Here is a 25467-nt window from a genome sequence, read left to right as displayed (position 1 = left end):
CATACAGAGCCACCCCACCTCCAACCCTTCCCCCCCTATCCTTCTGATATAATATATAACCGGGAATCACCGTATCCCACTGATTTTCCTCATCCCACCAAGTTTCTGAAATACCCACAATGTCTATTTTTCCCTCTGACACCAAGCACTCCAACTCCCCGATTTTACCTCGGACACTTCGAGCATTTGTATAGAAACAGCTGTAATTTCCCATACTGGTTAAGCCTGCCACCTTCCTCTTGCAATCTCGAGACCTTGTCAGGCAGTCCATGTCACTAGCCATGGTCTCAGTGGACAATTTCAATCCACCTCCCTGTAGAAAAGCAACAGGTACCCCCTCATCTCTCTGAGATGAGCCAACCCGAACCAGAGACTTTTCATCTCCTGTCGGCTTTCCGACACAGACACACATCTTTTAACTTTGGTCAGCTATATCGGGCTGGATGTTACAAAGCATGCACAGAAGGAGTCAATAGAGAGAAACTCTTCCTCTTTTCCCTTCCCTTGCAACCTCCTGCATCCCCCCAAAAGCAGCTTATAGGAGCAGGTAGACCCTAAGCGAACAGATTGGAGCACAGCATGGAGGCGTAGCTTGGGGAAAAACTGGGAGAAATCACTCATCTTGCCCTCTTGTGCAATCTCTTCTACACAATGAGCAAGCAATCACTACGTATCACCCTTTATTTCGGAGCAGCCGGATCCAGGCAGCGTGCCTTTAACAAGGGAAGGAGTGGACCAGAAGGAAGCCTGCACCTTCCAGGTCCACTCCAGCCGCTGCCCCCCCAACACTCCAGGCTGCCAGCAATTGTCTGGCATGGCTAGGAGGCTGCCAGCCACCCCCTCCCGATATCTCCCAGCTATCACGGCAAGGCTCCTGCCTGTTGCCCCAGCTGAAGATAAGGCAGCCTTTTCCCAGCCCAGCCTCTCATCTTGCGGCCACAAAATGGCCCTGGGTGAGTCTAAGGCCATGATTTATTTTTTGGAGCAGCATTTTTGGGATGGTGTAAGCAGAGGGAAGAGAGAGATCTGTTTCATGGACTTTTTCTGTTCACAGTTTGTAGGATCCAACCCATAATAGCAGTGCGGTTTACAAGAAATAATACTAAATTTACTGGTAGCTGCAAGAAAGACATGTGCCAGATGTGAAAGCTCAGAGCTTCATCCAAAACTGAATGGTTCATTAATGTAGTGGAACAGATGTATATAATTAAACTTATTCCAAAGCACCTCTCAGGACTTGATCCTTAAGAGATCTCAGGAGACTAACAGTGGTGCCTGCAGTTTATAATAAAGGAAATTATTACTGATTCATTCTTGGTATAGTTGGATTTGATCTAATAATGCTATGGAAATGGTTATAAATCTGTATTTTGTGTGTTTTCTGTATGCACATTATGAAGACATGTTTGTTTTTTATTTATAGTTCTGTGTCAGAGTATTACCTCATAGAAATGTTCAAAACCTTTGTCTGTCAAAGTGACAGAAATGCTGAAGATGGAATACGTTGAGTTCTGTTCGAATCCCGTCTCACCATTTCCTCCAAATAATGCAACAGCCAAAAACCTATTAGAAAATGAAATACATAAATTAAAAGAGGGAAAAAGGTGACAGAAAACTAGACCATAGAAATATGGTCAAAATACAGGTAAGATTACATATGCTTCTGCTCAATTTTGAATAAACCACTGAACAAGTTTGATTGTGCTGTCTTTGTACAACAGGACAAAGAAACCACTCAGACCGTGGGAGTTCATGCTGAGAAAATGAACCTGACAATTGCTTTGGTAGGTTTACCTGGACTTCCCTTGATTGCATTCACGTGTCTTCTGAAAACATGCTTGTCATCAGGGGTCATTTCGTAGAAAAAGAGCTAGGGGAATGAGGGCCGGAAGGGGGGCAGCTGGAAGCAGGGGGCGGGGCTTCGTCATGTGCCCCGTCCCCCGTACCTCACCCGGGGGAACTGCGTTCCCCCACGTTCCCCCCCAAATGACCTCTGCTTGTCATGTTTAGCTTTTGACTGAGTTGGTTGTTGAATCATTTAGCACTTTGCTCTTATGGATGTTTAGGGATGCCAGCCCCATTCTGTGAAGACCTAACACTGCCACTTCAAATTGTGTTGTTAGTGAGTGTACTTTACCCCACTGCTCAGCAATGTCTGAAGGCTTTCTCCATCCTGAGGAGTCTTCCTTTGATAGAACTGACAATTCCAATGGAAATCTAACTATCTGGCGAGCAGAATGGCAGAATACATGAGCACACAGGAACACATGATGCTACCTCTAAGCTGTGGAGTCTTGTGAGCAAAAATCCTACCTTGTGAGCTACTGGCATTAAAGTTGTGAGCGAGTGATTTGGCCACAGCATAAATGAGTTTGCTCCGGAGCCATCCTTCCTGAGCTAAGACCAAAATGTGTGAGCTGGAGGCTAAAAAACTGTGAGCTAGCTCACACTAACTCAGCTTAAAGGGAACCCAGCATGAAATTGTCTTATATTGAAACAGACCCTTGGTCCATCAAAGTCAGTACTGTCTACTCAGACTGGCAGCAGCTCTCCAGGGTCTTACGCAGAGGTCTTTCACAGCACCCACTGCCAGGGGATTGAACCAGGGACCTTCTGCGTGCCAAGCAGATGCTCTTCCGCTGAGCAACAGGATACAGGTCTCTGGCTTTACCTTTAGGGAGTTTCTGTGATTATTTTATAATATTTTATGGTGACAGCTTTAAATTTCATTCTGAATTGCTTTGAGCTGCAATAAAATGAGACATTAATCAATCAGTCAAAAGTTCAGGCTCCTTAGTGGCTTCCCCTTTCACCCTTTTAATGCCAAGTGACATTTGACATACTTTTTCCGGAGAAGTGAAAGGATACTGCCTTTGCCTTCGTGTCCTATCAGCCAAGAGACGTAATGAAGAGGCTTCACCCTAAAAATACCAAAATATTTTTTTAAATAAAATCCTGCCATGTAGATACAGAAGTAACATATCAAGTAATCAAATAAGCAGGATCTGTCTTCCTCTTCAAAATGTGTGCTTCACAGAAAAAGATATATAAGAGATTGTTCCCGGTGCAGAATTCAGGTAATAAATGCAAGTAAAGGCAAAGGTTTCCCTTGCTTGAAAGCCAGTCGAATCCAACTCTAGGGATGCGGTGCTCATCTCTGTTTCCAAGCCGAAGAGCCAGTGCTATCCAAAGACATTTCTGTGGTCATGTGGACAGCATGACTAGATGCCGAGGCGCACGGAACACTGCATTGTTCATTGTTCCCACTGAAGTCTATCTACTTGCAATTTCTTGCTTTTGAACGGCTAGGTTGGCAGGAAGCTAGGACCAAAGACGGAACTCACTCCGTCATGTGGCACCCGGGTCTCAAACTGTTGAACTACTGACCTTCCAGTCTGCAGTTCATCATTTTAACCACTTGAGCCACCGCAGCCCTGCTGGGTCAAATAAAACAGGATGATGACCCTGTATATCTACTATGTGCCCACTAGTTAATCTGTTAAGGGCTTCTGTTGTTCTTCCCTCCTCCCATCTGGTCCTGCCACCCACCCTCTGCAACATGGGAATCCTAGATACTCCTGTAGAAGGGATGTTAAGAGGACCTTCCCTGCAACCTCACCACCACATCTGAGCTCACTTATGCAAGGCCTTGCATGATATCCCCATATTGGTTTCATTGTCGTACCTATGCACTTGCCATCTCCTCAGCAAGTATTCTCTCTAAGAGTCTTCTCTGTTTTCAGCCGATCAATGCAAAAATAGACTCTAAACCATTAAACCTACCAGCCGTTAGATCATACTGGTGCCGTATCAGAACTTGTAACTCACAGCACCTTGAGTTTACTTGCTTTGGGCTTTCAACAGAAAGTCAGAGGACCAGGGTGGCCAGAGCCAAAGCTGGATAAACTTACTGAATATGGGACCTTAGCAGGTTTATTCAGTAGTAAGGGCCATGTAGTTCAATGGGGCTTATTTCCAGGAAAGCTTCCTTAAGACTGCATCCTATTGGATGGATTCAGATGTCTGCTTACATCACCATGTCCTGGGATCATTGCTTTCATGCGGTTCCTTACCTGTAATGCTTTTCTTGTGGGGGAAGAGCCCAACTGATGCTCAAAGAATAGATTTCTCTGACTGGAATAACTGAACCAGAAGAAATGTGACAGATGCAGTTACTCAAAAATATATACATTTTTGCATCACTGATAAGAATGATAAAGGCAAGAAGGAAAAGAAGAGGCACTGGTGGAGGTAAATAGGCGTATATTGATGCAAAACGTTCTAAACCTGCTGTACCAACATGGCTATATCAACCATTTTTTCAAATAATAACTTTCCTAAATGCTATGATTTATTTACTTCATGAGTACTCCATTTCCCCCCCAATGAGGTCTCAGAGTAGGTTAACACTCCCTTCTCCATTTTAACCTCACAACAACCCTGTGGTTAGCCTGAGAGTGTGTGACTGGCTTCCATGGCAGAGTGGGGATTTGAACCTGGGTTTCCTAGATCCTAGTATGGCACTCTGACCACTACACAATGCTGGCTCTCAAGCACTCTGTACTTATAGTACAGAGTAATTCTTTCAGAATCCCTGTAGGATAGGACAGTACAATTATCCTCTAATACAGGACAATGCAATTATCTTCTCATGGCAGGAAGGGAACTGAAACTCAGAGACTGTGTTTGCACAAATTACACAGTCACTTGTTTCAGACCTTGTGTGACAATATGACTTTTTATAACTTGTGAAGCCAGCCCTTTACTCACAGATTCAAATCCTGGTTTGCCTCAGTAGATGTGGTGATGGTGGTGGGGTTGCCTTTGATTTTCTGCCATAGCAAACCCAACTGTTCCCCTGGCTTGTACTGCATGTATAAAGGTGGTGCCAGGAAATGTCAGGATGTCCGCATTCAGACATCACAAGAGATCAGGATTTGCTTTGTTGTAACTAATCACTGTCACACACACTGAATAATGCACTTTCAATACATTAGTTGTAAATTTTCTGGGCTGTATGGCCATAGTCTTGGCTTGGCCTTCGACAGCATATTCACTTTCAATACACTTTCAATGCACTTTAGCAATTGCTTGCAAGTGGATCTTGCCATTTCACACTGTAAAATCCAGTTGCAAAGTGCATTGAAGGTAGATTGAAAGTTCATTATTCAGCTTGTGTGAAAGTGCCCATAGTCAATTGAGAGGCTGGCATTCAGACAATCATACTAACTATCATTAGTTTAATTAAATGATAAGAACATAAGAATATGAGAAGCCAATGGTGGATTGGGCCAATGGCCCATCCAGTCCAACACTCTGTCACACAGTGGCCAAAAATACCAGCTCCCATCAGGAGGTCCACCAGTGGGGCCAGGACACTAGAAGCCCTCCCACTGTTCCCCCCCCAAGCACCAAGAATACAGTGCCTCACTTGCCCCAGATCCTATCTATACCTTGTGGCTAATAGCCACTGATGGACCTCTGCTCCATATGTTTATCACCCTCTTGAAGCTGTCCATGCTTGTAGGTGCCACCACCTCCTGTGGCAGTGAATTCCATGTGTTAATCACTCTCTGGGTGAAGAAGAATTTCCTTTCATCTGTTCTAACCCAACTGCTCTGCAATTTCATGGAGTACCCATGAGTTCTTTTATTGTGAGAAAGGGAGAAAAGTACTTCTTTCTCAACCTGCTGTATCCCATGCATAATCTTATAAACCTCAGTCATGTCACCCCTCAGCCATTGTTTCTCTAAGCTAAAGAGCCCCAAGCGCTTTAACCTTTCTTCTTAGGGAAAGTGTTTCAACCCTTTTATCATTCTAGTTGCCTTTTTCTGCACTGTTTTCAATGCTATAATATCCTTTTTGAGGTGTGGTGACCAGAACTGTACACAGTATTCCAAATGAGGTCGCACCATCGATTTATACAGGAACATTATGATATTGGCTGATTTGTTTTCGATTCCCTTCCTAATAATCCTCAGCATAGCATTGGCCTTTTTTATTGCAGTTGCACACTGTCTCGACATTTTCATTGAGTTATCTACTATGACTCCAAGATCTCTCTCTTGGTCAGTCTCTGCCAGTTCAGACCCCATCAACATGTATTTATGGTTAGGATTTTTGGCTGCAATGTGCATCACTTTACACTTGGCCACATTGAACCCCATTTGCAACGTTGACACCCACTCGCCCATCCTTGACAGATCCCTTTGGAGTGCCTCACAATCCTCCCTGGTTCTCACCACTCTGAATAAACTTATTGAGTTTACAGCTGAAGTAATATTCGAACTAGGGACTTCCTGCTCATTCTATTTGTTATTATTTAACTTCAGTTTAAAAAGAATTAAGGTTATAGTTTTGATATGATAGTCCTTCTGATTTCCCCAAACGATACTGAAAATAAGATCAAATATGCTTACCTTTGTAAAGCTTGTGAAATTCAGGTGTGTCAAAAGGATTCAGCAGATGACCGAAGGTTGGTCTGGGCAAACCACTTAAAAATATACATAGGTAGCTTTACATTCAGGGCTTTATAGCTTAAAATCTTAAATAGCAAAGCAAAACTGATATGTTGCTCACAGTTCCATTGTGGAAAGGTCTGTTAGGAAACCAGAATCTATTTGCAGTGCATTCAAGACTCTTTCCTATGACTGGTCAATTTGATTTTTAAATGAAGCAATCCTGAGCAGATCTACTCATAACTAAGTTTCATCGTATTCAATAGGACTTACTCCCAGGAAAGTATCCTTAAGATTGCAGCCTGAGGCTCAACACAACCGATATCAGGCCTGGCCCTACTAAAGAACTGCTCCTGGAATCTTGAGATGTGTTTGATTAACTGCACTGAGATCTTCTGAGAGCATCTCTGTGGCCAGTCAGGCAGGTAAGAATGCCTATCCCATGTCTCCCCAGCTGTGAAAAAATTCAAATAGATGACAAGAGGGCCACTTGCAGGGGAGAAGCAGCAGGCAGAAACGGGAGGACTTACACCCTTCTCCCACCTCCTGCTTTTCCTTTGCAACTTATTATGCCCTCTTGACCCACAACTTGAGGACCCTCAAGTATAGGAAGGGAAGTGGCTGTGGGAAGACCAGGATGCAGATGAAAGTGATGAGCAATGGAAGAGGTAAGGGCACCCATTTCGCCAATCATCCTCTCACAAACCCCTCTCTGGTTCTTTCCCCACCTCTTTCAGTTTTATACATTAGTGCCAAAATAAGTTAGAAACCTCCAGTTTGCTTTAGTACATCTAAATGTGCCCTTTATAAAGGGCTGTGGAATAAGGTTTCTATCTGTGAGTGATTACAGAGAGTTTCTTGGGTTCAATGGATATATTATACAACTGCTTTAATATTTCTCAAAAATGATATTCATTGCTTTTGGGAGTTTTGTGTGGGGGGAAAAGCAACACAAACATTCAGAATAAGTAAACAGCTATCAAAGAGGGAAGAAGAAAAACCAGTTGGCCCAGAGGACCTTCAGGTGTGCTAGGAGAGGGCTGGGTATTCCAGTGCCCTAACTTGGATGACCCAAGCTGGCTCAATCTTGTCAGATCTTGGAAGCTAAGCAGGATCAGCCCTGGTTAGCACTTGGATGGGAGACCACCAAGAAGGTCCAGGGTCACTACACAGAGAAAGGCAATGGCAAACCACCTCTGAACATCTCTTGCCTTGAAAACCTGACAGGGTTGCCATAAGTTGGCTGTGACTTGATGGCACGTTCTACCACCAGCACTCCAAGTAGGGATAGGCATGAACTGGGAAAGTGCAGTTTGGTTTGTGCTTCATGAACTTTTAGCCACCCTTCATGAACTTTTAGCCACCAAATGAACTGGTTTGGTTTGTGAGGTTTATGATGCAGTAGAAGCTCCTCAGCATGCTCGAGGCACAAAACTTGCAGGGGATCTCTAGCTGACTCTTTTCTACCTGCTGTCCATTTGGTGAGGATTGGACTTATGGGGTCCAAGTTATGGCCCCCAAAGAAGGTGCTCCTGGGAAAGTGCTTTCTGGGGAAATGACAGGAGCAGGTTCAGGAGGTGCATAGAATGAACCCTGTGCAAGATAGAGACATCAAACTCACAGGGGACCTCCCCCTGATGTTTCTCTGTGTGCAAGTTATGTGCAGATTGGACTTACGGCCCGAGTTATGCCCTCCCAAAGAAGATGCCCCCAGGAAGGTGTTTTGGGGGGAAATGACTGGTACAGGTTCAGGAGGTTCAGGGGTATATAGAATGGACCCTATGCAAGTTAGAGACATGAAAATCATGGGGGGGGGGGCTCCCCATGATGTTCCTGTATTTACACTCCAAGTTATGTGCAGATTGGACTTCGGGGGTCTGAGGTATGGCTCCCCAAAGAAGATGCCCCAGGAAGGTGCTTTTGGGGGCAACGTCAGGAGCACATTCAAAAGTGCAAGCTACACACAGCAAATGGCACAGGGAACCTGGTGTTTCCAAGGCTGGAGAATTATGCCCCCCATTGCCTTGAAGTTGCTTTGTTGCTTTGAAGTTTGGTAAACCTTTTGATTGAGTGGAGACAGTCTGTCTGGAAATGTATCCATTCATAAACCTCCATGAACTGCAACAAACAGCTTGAAAGTTCATGGAAAGTTTGTGCTGGTCGATCTGCCATGAAGTTCAGTTCACAAACCATGAACCAGCCAAAATTTGTCACAAACTTTAGTTCATGAGATGGTTTGTGCCCGTCCCTAATTCCAAATCATAAGACATAAAAGACATCCTGCTGGATCAGTCCAGTGGTCCATCCAACCAAGCATCCTGTTCACACAGTGGACACTCTGGAAAACTTAGTAGACAATACTGACCTTGATGGACCTGACTGAGTATAAGGCATGTATTGGATACACTTTATCATTATGGAAATACTATGGAAACACGGCTTGCAATACATAGCAAATAAACATGAAACATATATAAAATACATATTGAAATGTGCATCATATGCATATACATGCAAACAGAGTTCATAGAAATTCCCAGTGGACCACTGGAATGATGTAAAGTGAATACTTGAGGCTGTGAAACTATGGAACAAATATAGAATGGAACAAATGACATTAGTCTAACTGTAACTCTATAACACTTATAATTAAAAGAAAGCCCAACATCTGCAGTTTCCATCAGTACTTCCCCTGATATCTTGAACATCTATGTTTTTACCCCTATATTATCTTCCTTAGATTTTATCCCTTGGCTCTGCAAAACTCCACAAAATAGGACACAGAAAAGATGCGTCCCATTATTAAATGGGTAAGATTAGCTAAAAGCCACAGCTACATATAGACTCCATCTTACAGTGATACCTTCTGAAAGCATTGTAATTGAAAACATTCTTTCTCATTCATATTTCTAATGGAACATATGGCATATGTATGAAACTTTGCAAGCTCACATCACAGTTTTATATCTTCCAGAAAAAATAAATCAGCTCACTTATTGGGGATCTGTGAGAAGATTTCTGTCACCCATTTTTCCAAGGTATCCAGGGTTTCTAAAATGGAAGATTAAAAAAAAGAGAGAGAGTTAAAAAGAGAGATGATCTTACAAAGACAAAGTTACGGTGGTAATACTGAAGTAGCATTCCTAAATCATTTGGTGGTACTGTATTTCCCCCCAAAACAATAATGATGTTTTTGCTAGAGCTCCAGTTGCTTGATATGCACTTTCCCTATTTTGATGCATGTCTCCCATACCCACAGTGAACTACTTGGTCCTATTTCACTGTAGGCTTTTTTTTTTTTTGCATTCTATGGGCTGGATTCCATAGAAGAGTTCTATGCTTGGAACAGTCTTCACCTCAGCAGAAGCACTAAAATTACTCTTTCCTGTCCACTTGAGCTAAGTGGTTGTATCCCCGCTATCTTTTCTGCATGCACAAGATATAGCACTAGGTATTTCTTCTCATTCAATAGGAAAACTAGATTAAAGGAAATAATGCTTTTTTGTGAAATGTCTTTTTTTTTACATTTCATAGGCACATTGATATTTATTAAAATAGGAAAGTGATATGTGTTACTACTGTTGCACTACTGCTTGCTCATTACTGTAAGTAGGTTTTCCTTTCTGCTTACTCATGGCTAGATCCAACCCTATAGTTTGCCTTCTTCATTTGTATTGGGCTCAATCCTTTCATTTAATACTACAATGATATATGGGTACATTTGATCTGGATTCATCCCTGCAAAATAAAGTTACTGATAAAGATATGGGTTGGATCCAGACTAAACTTTCCAATAGCAGAATGGAACTTTCCTGCCTCCCTCCTCCTACTGCAGTCCACTGATCTTCACAAAATGCTGCTCCTGGGAGACAGTGGACCCTGCGTGATGACAGGAAGGGGTCTGCAGCAGGAAAAAGGAGCGGTTGGAAATGTCTAATCTAGTCTGGATCCAACCCTATGTGTATTTCATAATGTGACAATGGCATGCCAGTAACTTCTCTGGTCCAAGGCACATCTAGAAATAGGATTGTGTGTATCAGTCTGTAAGGAAGACACATGTGCAGCCATTTTCTGCATGAGTTCGCTCATGTATGTCCATTATGCAAAGACCTCAATATAAACAATTGAGTGGCTTGTATTTTGAAACATCCCTATCATGTTTCCACTCAGCTCTTCCTTCATAATTTCACTGAGTCAGCAGTGTAGAAAAGCACCACTTGACTGGCCCAGTTGGGCTACTGTTCATTCCCATTGCTAAGTGCAAGCACACAGTAGCTTCTGCCTAATGGTAGGACCCACAGTTTTCAATCACAATAATGGCCCCACTGTCACATTGCATCCCTAAATTAAGACATTTGCCAACAATTACTGAATTCCTGAAATTTAACATAATACATATGCATATATCCATCACTGTTATTATGACTTGTATTAAAGCAAAATGGTGGGATTTATACCTCTAGATTGGACAACTAGATTCATGTAGTGTGCAGAGTAATGGCGTTTCCTGAAATCTCTCAGCCTTCCATAAGTGTCTATCTTTTTCTTCATTGGCAGGTGTTTAAGTGTCTCTGCATTGCCTGTAAATGAAGATTTGTTTTAAAAAGTCTTGACAATCTGTTTAAAAATCTAGATTCTAGAATTAGACTCTTCCTAGAAAGTTTCTTGAGGACCAACCATGGAGTTGGGGGGGGGGGGTTTAACATAAATTTTTCCAGTAGTCCTGTTGGTCTGAAGCAGCAGAACTAAGTTTGAGTCCAGTGATGTCTTTAAGACCAACAAAGTTTTATTCTGGGTATAAGCTTTAATGTGCATGCAGACTTCTTCAGAATAGAACCTTCCTGCTTCAGCTGGTGTGTGTTTGTGCATGAAAGCTTATACCCAGAATAAAACTTTGTCGGCCTTAAAGGTGCCACCGGACTTAAACTTAGTCTAGTAGTGAATATCAACTTGTTGCAAAACAGTTATATATTTTGTTCTGGTTTTCTGTACTGTATCCCAAAGGAACTTCTATTCAGTAAACTCAGCAAATGAGCACCAAATTAGCCAATCAAGGATAATTACATCTGAGGAGCAGGCTACTGAGGATCAGCAGATTGTTTATTTGACTCTGGATTTTCACTCTAGATTGTTTATTTTACTATAGATTTTTCTTTCATTTAAGGATTTTCTATCATTACCTGCCCCCACTATCTTGCCATGTTTAATGAATTCACACATTATTAATTCAAGAGCAGGCACCAAAAGTGTTCATATATTTATGTTCTACAGAAGTTCCTAGGACTGAAGTGTATTTTACACAATCATCAAATGAGGTGGTTGTTCCTGACCTGAACTGCACTTCAGATGACAATGAGGCACTGTGTCCTTGAACAGCTCTGTCTGTAGAAACTAGCAGTCATGGAGAGGAGACGTAGCCTAGGCTTTTGTGCACCAGTTTTGTATGCCTCTTTCAGATGTTCAGTGTGGATAGACTGAACATATGTGCAGGGGGAAATGGCACTGCAGTGGTACAGTCTTGTAGACACTACCTCAAGGCTTGTATTTGTATGCAGAAATAAAACATTTATAATTTTCTCCCACAGAACTGGGACCCGAGGCAGGTAACAACAATAAAGCAACAATAATTAAACAATAAGAATAAATACAACAATAAAACTAATGTGTGTGTGTTAAGCATCATCAAGTCACTTCTGACTTATGGTGACTCTACGAATTAATGATCTCCAAAACAACCTTTGTTAAAAGCCCTGCTCAGGTCTTGCAAACTGAGGACCGTGGTTTCCTTTATCAGATCAATCCATCTCATGTTGGTTTCTTCTCTTTTCCTAGCATTATTGTCTTTTTCAGTGATCCTTGTTTTCTCACAATGTGACCAATGTATCATAGCCTCAGTTTGGTCATTTTAGCTTCTAGGGAGAATTCAGGCTTGATTTGATCTAGAACCCACTTTGTCTTTTTGGCAGTTCACATTTCAGAGGACTCGACTTTCTCCCTAGCTATCTCTGAAGAAGTGAGCAGTGACTCTTGAAAGCTCATACCCTGCCACAAATTTTGTTAGTCTTTAAGGTGCTCCTGGGCTTTTACTCCTTTCTGCTGCTACAGACAGACTAACACAGCTACTCATCTTGAACTTTCTACCTGTCATCTTCATGTCCAGCTTTCACACCCATACACAGTAATAGGGAATACTGTGGTATGAATTATCTTGATCTTGGTCACCAGCATCACACTGTTTGATGAGGGACCCAAGGAACAGAAAATCTTTAACAATTTTGATTTCTTATAATCGCTCTTAAAGTTGTGTACTTTCTCAGTAGACATCAGTGGCCCCAGTCACACGGGAGGATTTGCCCTGCAAGAGGGACATATTGGGGGTGCATCAAGCGGGCGTGATCACACCACAACATCTGAGAAGCGTCACGCACCCGTCCCCAATCCGCCCCTTTGGCCCGTAAACGCGCATTAAAAAGGTACTACCCAAAGAGCACTACCTTCCGGATGATGCGTGGCAACTATAGGCATCTGGTCGGGGAAGCGCTGGTAGCCCGTCACAGCCAGCGCCGTTCCCCATCCCACGCATGTGCACAAACGCGCAACGCCCATTTTGCCGCTCTACATCTGATCGCCTGCTGAAGGCCGGAGCACGGAGCCACAGGGGCGCATCGGATCGCACTCCCACGGTTCTTTTTGCTCCGGCTCTACTTTGCCTCCCTTCAGCAGCACAGTATCCCACTCATGTCATTACTTTTTTTCTTCTCGATAAATCAAATACATTCTAAAAACACTAAAGAATAACCCTTAAAATAGCCAGCAATAATGCATTCAAAATAGGGTCCAAGCAAACCAAAATCCTCTCAGTCTTGCATCTCCTCTGTAGAAGGGATGTGGATCTTCCTCTGATAACTGCTTTAAAAAAACTGACAGTCACTGTTCCTATTTTTACAGGTGATGAAACCAAAAGAAGGCATTGGTGTACAGGGCAGAGCTGCTCCATAGGTTCATGCAGGAGAATGAATGTGCAGATATCAGAGGAGTCCTGCCATTATCCTATGTATGTGAATTCTACCCACACTGAATGTTTGAAAAAGATCATGTGAATGGGAAGCATTCAAGCATGGTAGGCCTTACATAGAGAATGAAGCGGGATACTCCAGAAGCATTTACCTACTCATCTTCTGTGTGAACCAGGCTTAGATCGCATAGTCGATGCTGGGTCAAACAGCATTTTTTTAAAAAAGAACCCCCCTCCCCATATTGTTAAGGCATGTAGTAATATCCAAAATGAAAGATTTTTGCAGATTCTGAACATTTTGAAATATTGGGTAGAATGTCCCCCAGAATCTCCCATTCTTCAACCTTTGCTAAATCTGTAACCTCTGCATATTAAGTGAATCTCAGGATACTCTACTTACCCCAAAAGAATTTTCTCATAGGATGTCCTGGTTTTGCAAGGCTTCCAAGCAACAATTCCCTTCTGTTGTCATCAGAAGGCTTGGCTATTTGATATTCTGTTTGTTTTAAAGAACACATTAAGCAGCAAAATTTCTGAAATAAGTCATTGTTAAAGGAAATAGTATAATACAAACATATATGAAGCAGCAGCAAAATGTGTGTAGTACTCATTTATTAGTACTTAAATTGAAATGATATAGAGAAAGACATTGCTGTTTTCAGGGGTTGTTTCATAGAAAAAGAGCTAGGGGAACTCAGTAGCATAACTCATTAGCATATGCCACACTCTCTGACATCACCGGAAGTGTTGGGGGTCCGGCGGTGGACCTGCAAGGCCGGCAGGAGTGCGAGGAAGCCCCGCCAAGGCCCTCCCTGGCCCCAGGCAGGCAGGGGTGGGGAGAGGCGGGGAGGAAGCAACTTACCCTCCCTCTTCTCCTGCCTCCTCCTGGAAGCGGGGCAGCCAGAAGCGGGGCGGCCGGAAGCAGGGACTTCATCGTGTGCCCCGCCCCCGCACCTCACCCGGGGGAACTGTGATCCCCCGCGATCCCCCCGAATTGACCCCTGGCTGTGTTTTGTAAGATTTATGGGGTGAGTTGGGGAAGGCCTACTACTTTGAGGGAAGTGGAAGAACTGCTTGTTTAGCAACAGTAGTACAGACAGCATCACAAAAAAGAGTGATCCAGGCAGCAGCACAACTGAAAAGAAGCCTCCCAAGCCCCTGATAGTAGCACTTGTGTTATTGCGATGCCATGAACAGCAGGGCCTGGAGGTGGAAGAGAAAACCCTTGGTCACCATGAGCCTTCTGGATGTTGTGTTATCTCTAGAAGACAGATGTTTATTGAACACTAGAAGGTAAGTGCAGCCCAGTGGTAGAAGCCAAGGTACTTTCTCCTATGGTCATCCAAATAGCACTGCTAAGGCTCAGTCCCTATTCCCTACTACTTTGCTTTGTTGGCGCAACAGCCTTAAACCATGAAATGAAGGGACCATCTTTGACAGGAGGGTAGGGCTTGTTGGTTGAAACCTACCATTTAAATGTATCACACAAATGTGCTGGCACAATGTTGTTACCAGCACACAAATACAAAAAGGACAAGATTGCCTTGTAATACACCAGCATGAGCATTCTTTTCTTTTTTACCCCCTTTCTTCTAAAAACAATTGTCTCGTGTATTTTCTTCCAATAGCAGTGTAATGTCCACACTTGAAAGTCTAAGCATGCCACTTATTTTAGGGATGGAATGCTGGGTGGAAAGTACAAAGGCTAAAGAGGGGAGTATGAATGTGATGGCTGAGAGTAAGTGAGAAAAAGCAAGCTGTGATGGTAGCAGGAGGCAAGCAGAAGCGTGAATAAGCCAAGCAGAAGAATAAGCCAGCATATACAGATGGATCTTTTGGACCTTGGACTCTTAAAATGCAACATAATTGTAGAAAGCCGCTGCAGGACGGATGCAGTTTTTTCAGACCATAAATTGGTCCAGTGATGAATATCAAGAAAACAGAATCAGAGATGAAACTGATGGACAGACAAGAACATGCTTGGTGAGGGGATTGGGCCTTAGCATTCAGAAGAAGCCATGGTTTCAATAAAAAGAGATTTGTTACCTTTATCCCAAGAATGTCTGTTCTTATGAAGGGTGTGATAAGAGGGCTTATATACTCTGAAGACCCCTGCAGAACCCATGTCAGTGAGGTTGGGCTACCCAGTGTAATAGGTGGAGGACAGTAGATTTCTGTTTCCTGGCCAGAGTATCCATGAGTACAAGTTTAGGCTTGTCAAGTCCCCCCAGGGGGCAGGGAAACCCCCGCCCCAAAGGCCCGTTCCCCACCACTGGCGGATCGGGCCCCGGGGGAACCCCACCCCGACGTGCACGTCACCCGGAAGTGACGCGGCCACGCCGGGCATGCTGGGGGCGGGGCCATGGTTATCCAAGGGAAAACTCTATGGTTTTCCCTCGGATGGTTGTGGCCCCGCCCCCCAGTGTGCCAGGCGTGGTTGCCTCACTTCCGAGTGACGTGGATGCGGCGTGCGCGCAAAGCGCGCGCGTGCACTCCAGTCGCCAGCCAGGAGTCCCCTGCTGCAGCGAAATTCAGACTTGGCAACCCTAGTACAGTTCATAAGACTGAATGGCAACTTCTCATTTAGGTGGGTGAAATTACAGAGGTGGACCCACAGATGTAATTGTGCTGGAGGACTAAAATTACACTCTCCTTTTGGTGACCACAGGAACGAAAACCAAGCCAGCCCCTATTGGGTTTGTTTAATTTTGAGTTCTGTTGGCTGGTCACACTGGGATGTCATGGAATGTTGGGAACGTGAAACAGAATCTTGGGAACTAGCTTTCAGTGTGTTACACGACAGAAAGTGATCTAGTAGGTACTTGTCATTAGATCTGGTTGAGCCTTCCCATGATACTGCAGAACATTTATCCAGGCTGCCACAGTGCAGTCCTAAATAGAGACACACCCTTCTAAGTGTGTTGACTTCAATGGATTTTAGAAGGGTTTAACTTTGTTTAGGATTGCAGTTAGTATACAAATGTTTTGAAAAGCTTAACATCTTTGTGAAGCCTATGAGGTTGGCCACTCTTTTATAGATGAGAAAATAGATGAGGTAAGAGATAATGCTTTGCCCTGAAGAAGGATTTGACTCCAGATTTAAGTCCAATATTTCATCCATTAGATTTGAGCTAGAAAACATATGCATTGTGCATGGGTGTTGAAAAATTAGTTGCTTTTTTGCAGCCGAAACCCACAGTATCTTTCCAGCTTGGGGGGGGGGATCACATTTTTTAAAAATGCTACTGGCTACTAATGAGTTGACCTCTTCTGCACTGGAGGATATGGGCTACTACATACCCTACAAAAATTGATCACAATTACTCTGACATATTTTAATGATCCTGAGCTTGAATATCCTTTCAGTTTTTCCCCAATTTTGTTTGCCACCAATGTCAGCCTCCCAAAGTATGCAGAATTAAACCAAGAGAGTGAAGCATCTAAATTTCATGACTTATATAGCTCAATCCTAAACATCTTTACTCAGTGTTTATCTCCCTCTGGGTTTAATGGGATTTATGTCATATAGATGTGCTTAAAATTGAAACTTTACCATTATTAATTTTGTAGGCTCTGGGAATCAATAAAATTACATTCCTTGATTTCAGTACACTTAAGCATGCTTCAAACTGTGTTGGATTGTGTCCACTGTATCTAAATAATATTGCTTTTATGACCTGATGTTTTATAAAAGACAGGTCATCCAACTGTCATGAGTAGTACAAAAACTTCCAGAAAATAAAAAGAAAAGAGGAAGACTAAGCACATTTTTTTACCACTGTCCACTGCTTCAACTTCCCGGTGAATTGCATCCTTAATCATCAGTGGGTGAATGAAGAATTGTGCCCATCTATAGAAAACAACAATAGCAACATGGACTTTTGACATCCTCTGGTGAAAAGGCAAGATAACAACGCTCTGTTTTTCACAAGCATATGAATGGATAACTTTCTGTTTCAAATATCAGCACAACAGAAAAACAGTGTCCCCAGTTAAAAGTTCCCACCAAACAAGGAAAGGTCATTGACGTTCCATCACTTTTGGATCACCCAGACCTGATGTCCATTCTGACATACAGTATTATTTCAATGCATTCCCATATCAGATATCGACTATGTGTTCCACAGAATTCCTATACAATTCACATTTAGATACACTGGCAAGCTTACCTACTTCAGAAAATGTATACTCACAATGTCCAAGTATTCAAAGGCAACATGTAAGAGAAGGAGCAGAACTGAGTGCACCATAGGTGAGTACTGCATCAAAGCATATAATAAACTAGGGTCTAAAATGCTCTTTATGTTCATGTCAAGGTGACATTTGTTCTTCCTTTTCCAAGACCATATAAGCCCATGGCAGTCAGGAGAGCTAGAACAAATCAGTCCAACCAAGGCTTATGACATCAATCAGAGCAGATCAGCCACTAAGTGACAAACAGTTGCTAAGTTACCTGTCAAGAGCTTCTTTAAAATATTTCTTCTGGATATCAAATTGGAAGACTGTTCGTTCTGTGTCAGTCGAAGCATTGTCTGTACCGCCATGCTTCTTTAAGAATGTATCAAACCCATTTTCATCTGGGTATTTCTCACTACCCATAAATACCACTGAAATAAATAATTAACAAAGGCTTGTCAACTAAAATATATGAGCCCAGTTTAGGGAGACTTCTAAACTAAGATAGATGCATAGAACATCAGTGTTATGAGCTTCTCCGTTCATCTGAATTAACCCAGTTCCTTGGAAATGAATGGTAAAGTTTTTGTAATGGGGAGGGGACCTCTTCGCAGACATTGAAAATGTTGTGTCTCTCAACAGAGGGTTTTACAATGCCTTCTAATGCCTTCTGGGCATAGAGCAGAGGGTCACTGAGGGAAGGGTGTTAGCTGTGAATTTCATGCATAGTGCAGGGGGTTGGACTACATGATCCTTGGGATCCCTTCCAGCTCTATGTTTCTATGTCTATAGCACTGAACTTTGACAGGCTTGCCAGTCCCCAGGCAGGGGCAGGGGATCCACTAGTTCTGCGGGCTCCGGCCTGCCACTGGCCAGCAGGGGAAACTCCACCTCCCAAAAGATGTCTGTGGGCAACATCAGCAGTGTGATGATGTCACTTCTGGAAGTGATGCCATCATGTTGGTGATGTCGGGGCGACACTCTATTTTTTGGGCAAAACTCTATGGTTTGTAGCCATTTTTACCATAGAGTTTTGCACCAAAAGTAGAGTGTTACCCTGATGTTGCTGACTTGATGACATCACTTCTGAACGTAATGTCATTGAGTCAATGATGTCTTCGCCCACCCCACGGAATGCCCCCCAGCCCCCCCACTGGCAGAAGGTGAGGATCTGGCAACCCTACTTCAGCATCAGTTTCCAGAAAACTGGAGTCATAATAAAGAAGGATCTACTTTGTGGGTCAGCTCCAAAAGGCAAAAGTGGAATTTCCTTTGACTAATTAAAAGAGTCTGTGCTGAGGATCATGGGCTCTTCATGGGCAAATGCTGTATGGGATTAGGGCTGTAATGAAATGAAACAATGGGCATATCATAAAAACATTTTTGTTAATCTTAGAAATCTGCTTTCCAGACCACTCTACTGGGTAATATAATAGATATCAGGGCTCTTTAACTTGTTGAGCCTGTGGTTCCTTTTGGAATTTGAACTGTGGAAGTGGGCATTCAGTCCAGTCATAAAACACTGAGAGCTTCCAGATAGTGCTCAGGTGTTTCAAGACAAGCCTCCTTCTATGTTGGATGCCGTGTTTCAAAATGGGTGCTCCCTGCAGACACCATGGCACAACAGCGATGCCTCTTGGGCGCTTCCAAAGGGCCTGATGAGTCAACAAGGTGGAGAAAAGCTAGGATTGGGGAGGAGATTCTTTGAAGAAGCAAATGGGCTCAGGAAACACATTGGTGAGGAGGAGGAGGAGGAGGAGGAGGAGGAGGAGGAAGGAGGAGGAAAAGAAGAAGAGTTGGATTTATACCCCGCCCTTCACTTGGAGTCTCAGAGCAGCTTACAATCTCCTTCCCTTCCTCTCCCCACAATAGACACCCTGTGAGGTAGGTGGGGCTGAGAGAGCTCTGAAAGATCTGCTCTTGAGAGAACAGCTCTGAGAGAACTGTGACTGACCCAAGGTCACCCAGCAGCTGCATGTGGAGGCGTGGGGAATCAAACCCGGTTCTCCCAAATTAGAGTCCACGCACTTAACCATTACACCAAACTGTAGTGGCACCATATAAAAGATCATTAATACACAACTTTTTATCTCCCCTTTTGTTTAAGATACAGCCTGGTAGGAGCAGAGCTACATACTGTGTTCCAAAAAATGTGCTAGTCCAGGTAAATCATCAGGGTCACAGAAACTGCCAATACAAATGGCGAGTGCAGCTGCAGACTGCAATAAAAATGTAAATACATGAATGACACATTAGTATATAACCTCCACCTGTCCAACATTTACAGATGAAACTAGGGACACCCTTGTAAGACCCTCTTCTCAGTGCAACCTTCAATGCCCAAGGCCTCCCCGCAACATATAAACAGGTATTACTGAAGGTTATGTGGTGTCTTCTGTATGTGATATTCATTTACACTGCAATTGCCTGCCTTCTGCCAGTTTAAAAGCCCAGAGGGTGTTATTCTGTCACTTCAACACATAGCAGAAAAACCTAACTATCCCAATAGCGGTTATCAGCAGTTCAAAATATATCTCAGCAGTTGTAGCCTGTGAAATGGTAGATGGTGTTTGCTCCATGTTGCCTCGACACTGACGCACTCATACTGACATCAGAGACCGTGCATCTGGTCCCTACTTTGAGTTGTTACTTTAATGTGCTGAAAATTGCTGTCAAAGGAACAGGCTGATGTCATTTTCAGGGTGAACCCAGTAACGATGCCATTGTGTCAATGTAACACTTTAGAGTTTTCTGGAAGCTCTATGATAAAACTACAATTTCCAGTTCCAGTTCCAGTTCCAGTGATTCATAGAGTGTCCCACTGATGCAATGACATCACTTCCAGGTTCACCTGAGAAGTGATCTCATGCTATTTCTTTGATAGCTGCTCTCTATGTCCCTGCCTCACCAACTGACATTTGGCAACCCTAGTGTGAAAATGGCTATTTGAAGCTGCTGAATGGTCTACATTTTTATGCTGTGACTTGGTTTAAAATGCTGGGTTTTTATTAATGACTTCAAATGTTTTGTTTTTCTTACATTTTATTTTGTAAGGCAGCTTCCCTGGGAAGTCCCATGTAAAAATAAATAAAGGAAAAAGAATAAACTTGCAGGTTAGCTTGGATTAGAGACTCCATCTTGGAAGAAAATAGTGAATGGATTTTTCCCAAGGTTGAGTCTAATTTTTGAAGATGTGCTACATGTACTCAGATTAACAATATGCATCTTCTAGATACACTGAGCTGTGCTTGGCTTTCATTCCCTGTTCAGGGTACATTACACATTTGCCTTTGTCTGATAGATGGAAGGGCCAAATCTTTTATGAGGATTGAGGGAGTGACTGTATTGCTTTTTGTACCATACCTGCTTTTCTGTGCTACTCATCTTCTTTGCATCTTCTTTTTTCACAAGTTCTTCAAACTCTTCAGGGTCATTGACACTCTGGCCTCTTTTTCTGGTATCAATCTCCCCAGTACCATCACTAGCAGCTCCCTCATCTTCACCCGCACCATCATAGTCTTCTCCATCCTTCTCTTCATCATCCTCAAGGCTGCTGTCCTTTCCTCCTCCATTATGTTCTTCCTCGTCAGTTTCAGAGGACATTACCTCCTCCTCTTCTGATGTCTCAGGAGAATTGCAGTCATCAACAGTCAAGTCAGATATCAGCAGTACATTCAAGTCATTTTTTAACTTAATGTACCTGCAAGAATAATTGCAAGAATATTTTATCATTCTGGTAGCACTTTTAAGCTGTTATGTCTTTCCAAAGAGACTCACAGGAACTGTAGTTTGTTGAGGAAAATTGGAAACTACGAGACACTTTCACTGAACTACAATTCCCATGATTCCCTGGGGTAAAAATGGCAGTTAAACCAGGTTAAGCCTGTAGCACTGATACCACATTAGAAATCAAAATGGAAATGGGTCACGGGAAGGGGCCAGGAAGCACTGAGACTCCTGGTACACAGTGTGTGTGTATGCTCTGACCTGGATAGTCCAGGCTATCCAGAACTCATCTGATCTTGAAAGCTAATCAGAGTTGACCTTGGTCAGTATTTGGAAGGCAGACTCCCAAGGAATCCCAGGGTCATGATGCGAAGACACCTCTAAAGGTCTCTAGCCTTAAAAACCCGATGGGGGTCTCCATAAATCAGCTGTGACTTGATGGCAAAAAAGAAAAAGAGTGTATTCCCTTGACCTTTTCAATATTACTGATTTTAGTGGAACTGGGGACATGCATAGGTATGTCCTAGAATTTCCATTTATTTCTGTCCACTGTAACAGAGCACTAACTAGGGCCCATTCTGTATCCAGCATTCACTCTGCTGTTCTACCAAACCCACATTGGAACAGAAATTCCCCTCTACATTGCATGCCACTTTCATGTTCTTTGATTGTCAGATTTTATGGTAGCTTCTACACTGCATGCCGGTTTCACTTCCTTTGATCTCTTGGTTTTAAGGTACCATCTGCATAGATCTATGGCTTTTTTATGGCCATTCAGGGGCGACTCTGCAGTCAGTACAGCATTGGCCCGGGGTATTTGAATGTGGTTTTTCTGTTCCAATGTGGGTTTGGTAAAACTATGGAGTGAATGCTAGATGCAGAATGATTAAAAGATTAAAAATAATAGAAATATTAAAGAATGGTGAGTGGAATCTATATACCTAATAGTCATGCCCCCCCAAGGGTCATTCAGGGTGGATATAGATTTTATAACATGAATTTTACCATTTTCATCACCACTGCATACTGAGTTGATGTTTTGATTTCACTTTCCATCTCAACCCCTAGATCCCTTACCTGGATAATTATGACCAGTCCAGTTCCTATCCGTTTCTATATGAGGATGGAATGACTGCCCTGATTGTCACCACATTTACACTTCTTTACACCTTCCACTAATTTACTATTAATCTATAGTCTTTACTATTTTCTCATTTGTGAGGAGCCTGGGGAACTTACAGTGAGAAAAGGTGTTTGGGCCATCTTCATTTCAGAACTAGGAACAAATTATTTTTGCTGTTGTTGAGCACAGATCTGAGTAGATCCAGTGGGCATTTAGATTCTTGATGAGGCTTGCTCAAGTGGCCTTTTGTGTCTTAACAGGGTTATTTCCCCTCAAGCCATTCATTTACCTGTATTCTTTGTGGTCGCTTGGAGACTTGATAATATTCGGGTCTCCCTCATTCTTTTTCTTGGCCTGGTGCTTCCGACCTTCTTCCTGCGATGGCTGGGCCCTGTTTGGACACCCATGCCTTCTCTGCTGCTGTGGGAGTATGACTGGGCAGTTGGGCAGATAGTCAGTCCTTGACTTCTGAGACATGGCAGAGACTCTGAGGTGATTTGCAAGGCCAAATGCACCACTCTTAAGCCTCCTGCTTGGCCTCTGTCTTGCTGTGTGGCAGTTGGCACTCTTTTGTGCCCAAACCAGCTTCCCCGATCACTATGCAATCCATCCCAACCGCGATTGGCTGTGTGGATTCTCCAGAGAGAGTATTCCACTTATGACATAAACAAAGGAACAAACCAGGATTCCAGGAGGAAGAGAAAAAAAGAAGCCTCTCCCCATATGTGCCCCAGAGAGCTTTATACTTTTCTGACCAGCATCTCCTGATGGCCCCTGGCTCGATGGATGTCCACTTAGCCTCGACCAGGGCAGGGGCTTTTTCATGCTCCTACTTGAGATCAGGTCCCTGCAGGACTTATTACAGTTTTGCAGGGTCTGTAAAACAAGAGCTGTTCTGCCAGGCCTTTGGTTGAGGTGGTGGACGTTCAACTATACTGGCCTCCCCTGTCTATGGCCCCTCTTCCAGTACCCTTAGTGATATGGATATTACTGGGCACTGGAGTTCCTTGGGGTAATTATTCTTGCCTGACATGAGGCATGGGTCCTTGTTATGATCTGTTGCTGCCATCTACTGTGTATTGTTTACTGTTTGGTGTAGTGGTTAGGAGTGCGGATGCTAATCTGGGAGAACTGGGTTTGATTCCCTACTCCTCCACATGGTGTGAGCTCTCTCAGCCCCTCCTACCTCACAGGGTGTCTGTTGTGGGGAGTGGAAGGAAAATGCCCCCCAAGGGGAGTGGAAGGAAAATGAGATTGTAAACTGCTCTGAGACTCCTTCAAGTAGTGAAGGGCAGGATATAAATCCAATCTCTTCTTGTTGTTTGATGGTTTTATGTTGTATGCCACCCTGAGCCCATTTTTGGGGTAGGTTGGGGTATAAATAAATAAATAAATAGATAAATAAACAATGAACTGTAGACGATGCCTTCATCATGGATTTCAGCTAAAACACAGAGGATTTACGTACCCCATGGTTTCTTCCAGCTGCCCGGATACAAAAGCAATATGCCTGACTCTCTTTTCATACTCTGCCATTCACTTTGCCAACTGTCTAACAGTGGGTGGTCACAGACCATTATCTGGCCATATATTTTGCTTCCAAACGGCACCTGAGGCATAGTAAAATGGTCCATATAGGGTTGTGGTCAGAGTTCTCCTGGAGTTAGGACTAATCTCCAGTGATCAGTTCCTCTGGAGAAAATGGTGGCTTCAGAAGGTGGACTTTATGCCATCACATTCCTGTCTGCTGGGGTCCCTCCCCAAACTCCATCTTTCCTAAGCTCTGCCACTAAATCGCCAGGAGTTTCCTAACCCTATGTCCATACCTTTTGATGGGACAACACCTAGCTGCTCTGCAGGAGCAGGAGAGCTCTTAAGCTTGATTACCGCTAGTCTGTGCCGACTGACAGCCTGATGAGAGAAAAAGTGGGGTGAGGGAGGGTCAAGGCAAAATGATCAAGTGCCAGTTATATGCCTGGCAATGTACAGATATAAAAAGAAGACTGGCACTGTGGAAAACACATAGGAGGCGAATCCCACCTAGGGTTGCCAGGTCCCCCTGTCCACTGGCAGGGGATGGGCGGGGGGTAGGGTTGCCAGATCCAGGTTGGGAAACTCTTGGAGATTTGAGAAAGGAGCATATTCCAAAAATTTAGCATAAGAGCCCAGCTTATGCAGGTGTCTAGGCCAAAGTTCATTTTCATGCAATAACCCCCCCCCAATATATACTTTTTAATAGCTTTTGGCTGGCTGTACTGTTTGCTTCCCCTTCTTTGTTAGTTCCAATAAAATGGAAACAGAGACCTCAGTGGGATACAATGCCACAGAGTCCACCCTTCAAAGCATCCATTTTCTCCCTGGGAACTGATCTCTGTAGTCTGGAGATGAGCTGTAATTACAAAGGATCCCTAGGTCCCACCTGGAGTCTAGCATCCGTAATCTCACCTGTGATGTGTAGAAACTATCCCATTATGGAATATTATTAGTTTTTTTTGCTAGAAACTCTATGGTAAAACCATCTATGGTAAAACCTCACCTGGCTTCCCGCTGGTTGTCGGGCCTGGCCTGACAATTCTAGTAGGTTCACTCATTGCCTCCTTACACACTGTCTATCATGGGTCAGCAAGGCATAGTTAACCCTGAAGGTGCAGAGGACTCCTCAGAAGAGGAATGGGCATGAGAAGAAGGTCTTAGTTTGCAGCCAGTTACAGGCAGCCTGCTACAGGGAGCTACTTCTGCACTGCCAAATAACAATTTGGGGCCTGATAGCAGCATCCCAGCTGTTCAGTCCCACGGCTCAGAATCAGGAAGCATCCCACCATCCACCTCGCCTCCCCTGTCTCCAGAACCATTGGAACATGGACAGAAGAGGGTTCAACATGAGATGCTGGAAAGAAGGCGGAGTGCGCGATTAGCAGCCCAGAGACACCTGGATCTAGACAGTGAGGAGGGGTGGGCACGAACTTGCA

At 43.5% G+C, this 25467-nt stretch overlaps 1 protein-coding gene across 1 annotated transcript in view; it reads right to left on the bottom strand.

The window, feature by feature from the left end:
- LOC107119142 (nardilysin-like) overlaps window positions 1–22975 on the bottom strand; it is a 61995-nt gene extending 39020 nt beyond the window's left edge. Inside the window, exons 1-13 of the mRNA XM_015421589.1 lie at window positions 22788–22975; window positions 21157–21349; window positions 21013–21090; window positions 19787–19868; window positions 17927–18080; window positions 17250–17323; window positions 13874–13969; window positions 10916–11038; window positions 9452–9509; window positions 6420–6493; window positions 4074–4143; window positions 2844–2921; window positions 1443–1563 (exon numbers count right to left, since the gene is read on the bottom strand). Of these exons, the coding sequence (XP_015277075.1) occupies window positions 1443–1563; window positions 2844–2921; window positions 4074–4143; window positions 6420–6493; window positions 9452–9509; window positions 10916–11038; window positions 13874–13969; window positions 17250–17323; window positions 17927–18080; window positions 19787–19868; window positions 21013–21090; window positions 21157–21349; window positions 22788–22975 (1389 nt within the window). The remainder of the gene's footprint in view (window positions 1–1442; window positions 1564–2843; window positions 2922–4073; window positions 4144–6419; window positions 6494–9451; window positions 9510–10915; window positions 11039–13873; window positions 13970–17249; window positions 17324–17926; window positions 18081–19786; window positions 19869–21012; window positions 21091–21156; window positions 21350–22787) is intronic.
- Between the last annotated feature and the right edge of the window lie 2492 nt (window positions 22976–25467).

Source organism: Gekko japonicus, unplaced genomic scaffold (assembly GCF_001447785.1).
Source record: "Gekko japonicus isolate JY-2015 unplaced genomic scaffold, Gekko_japonicus_V1.1 scaffold1589, whole genome shotgun sequence".
NCBI classification, from domain to species: Eukaryota; Metazoa; Chordata; class Lepidosauria; order Squamata; family Gekkonidae; genus Gekko; species Gekko japonicus.
This window is presented reverse-complemented; position numbering and strand designations above follow the sequence as displayed.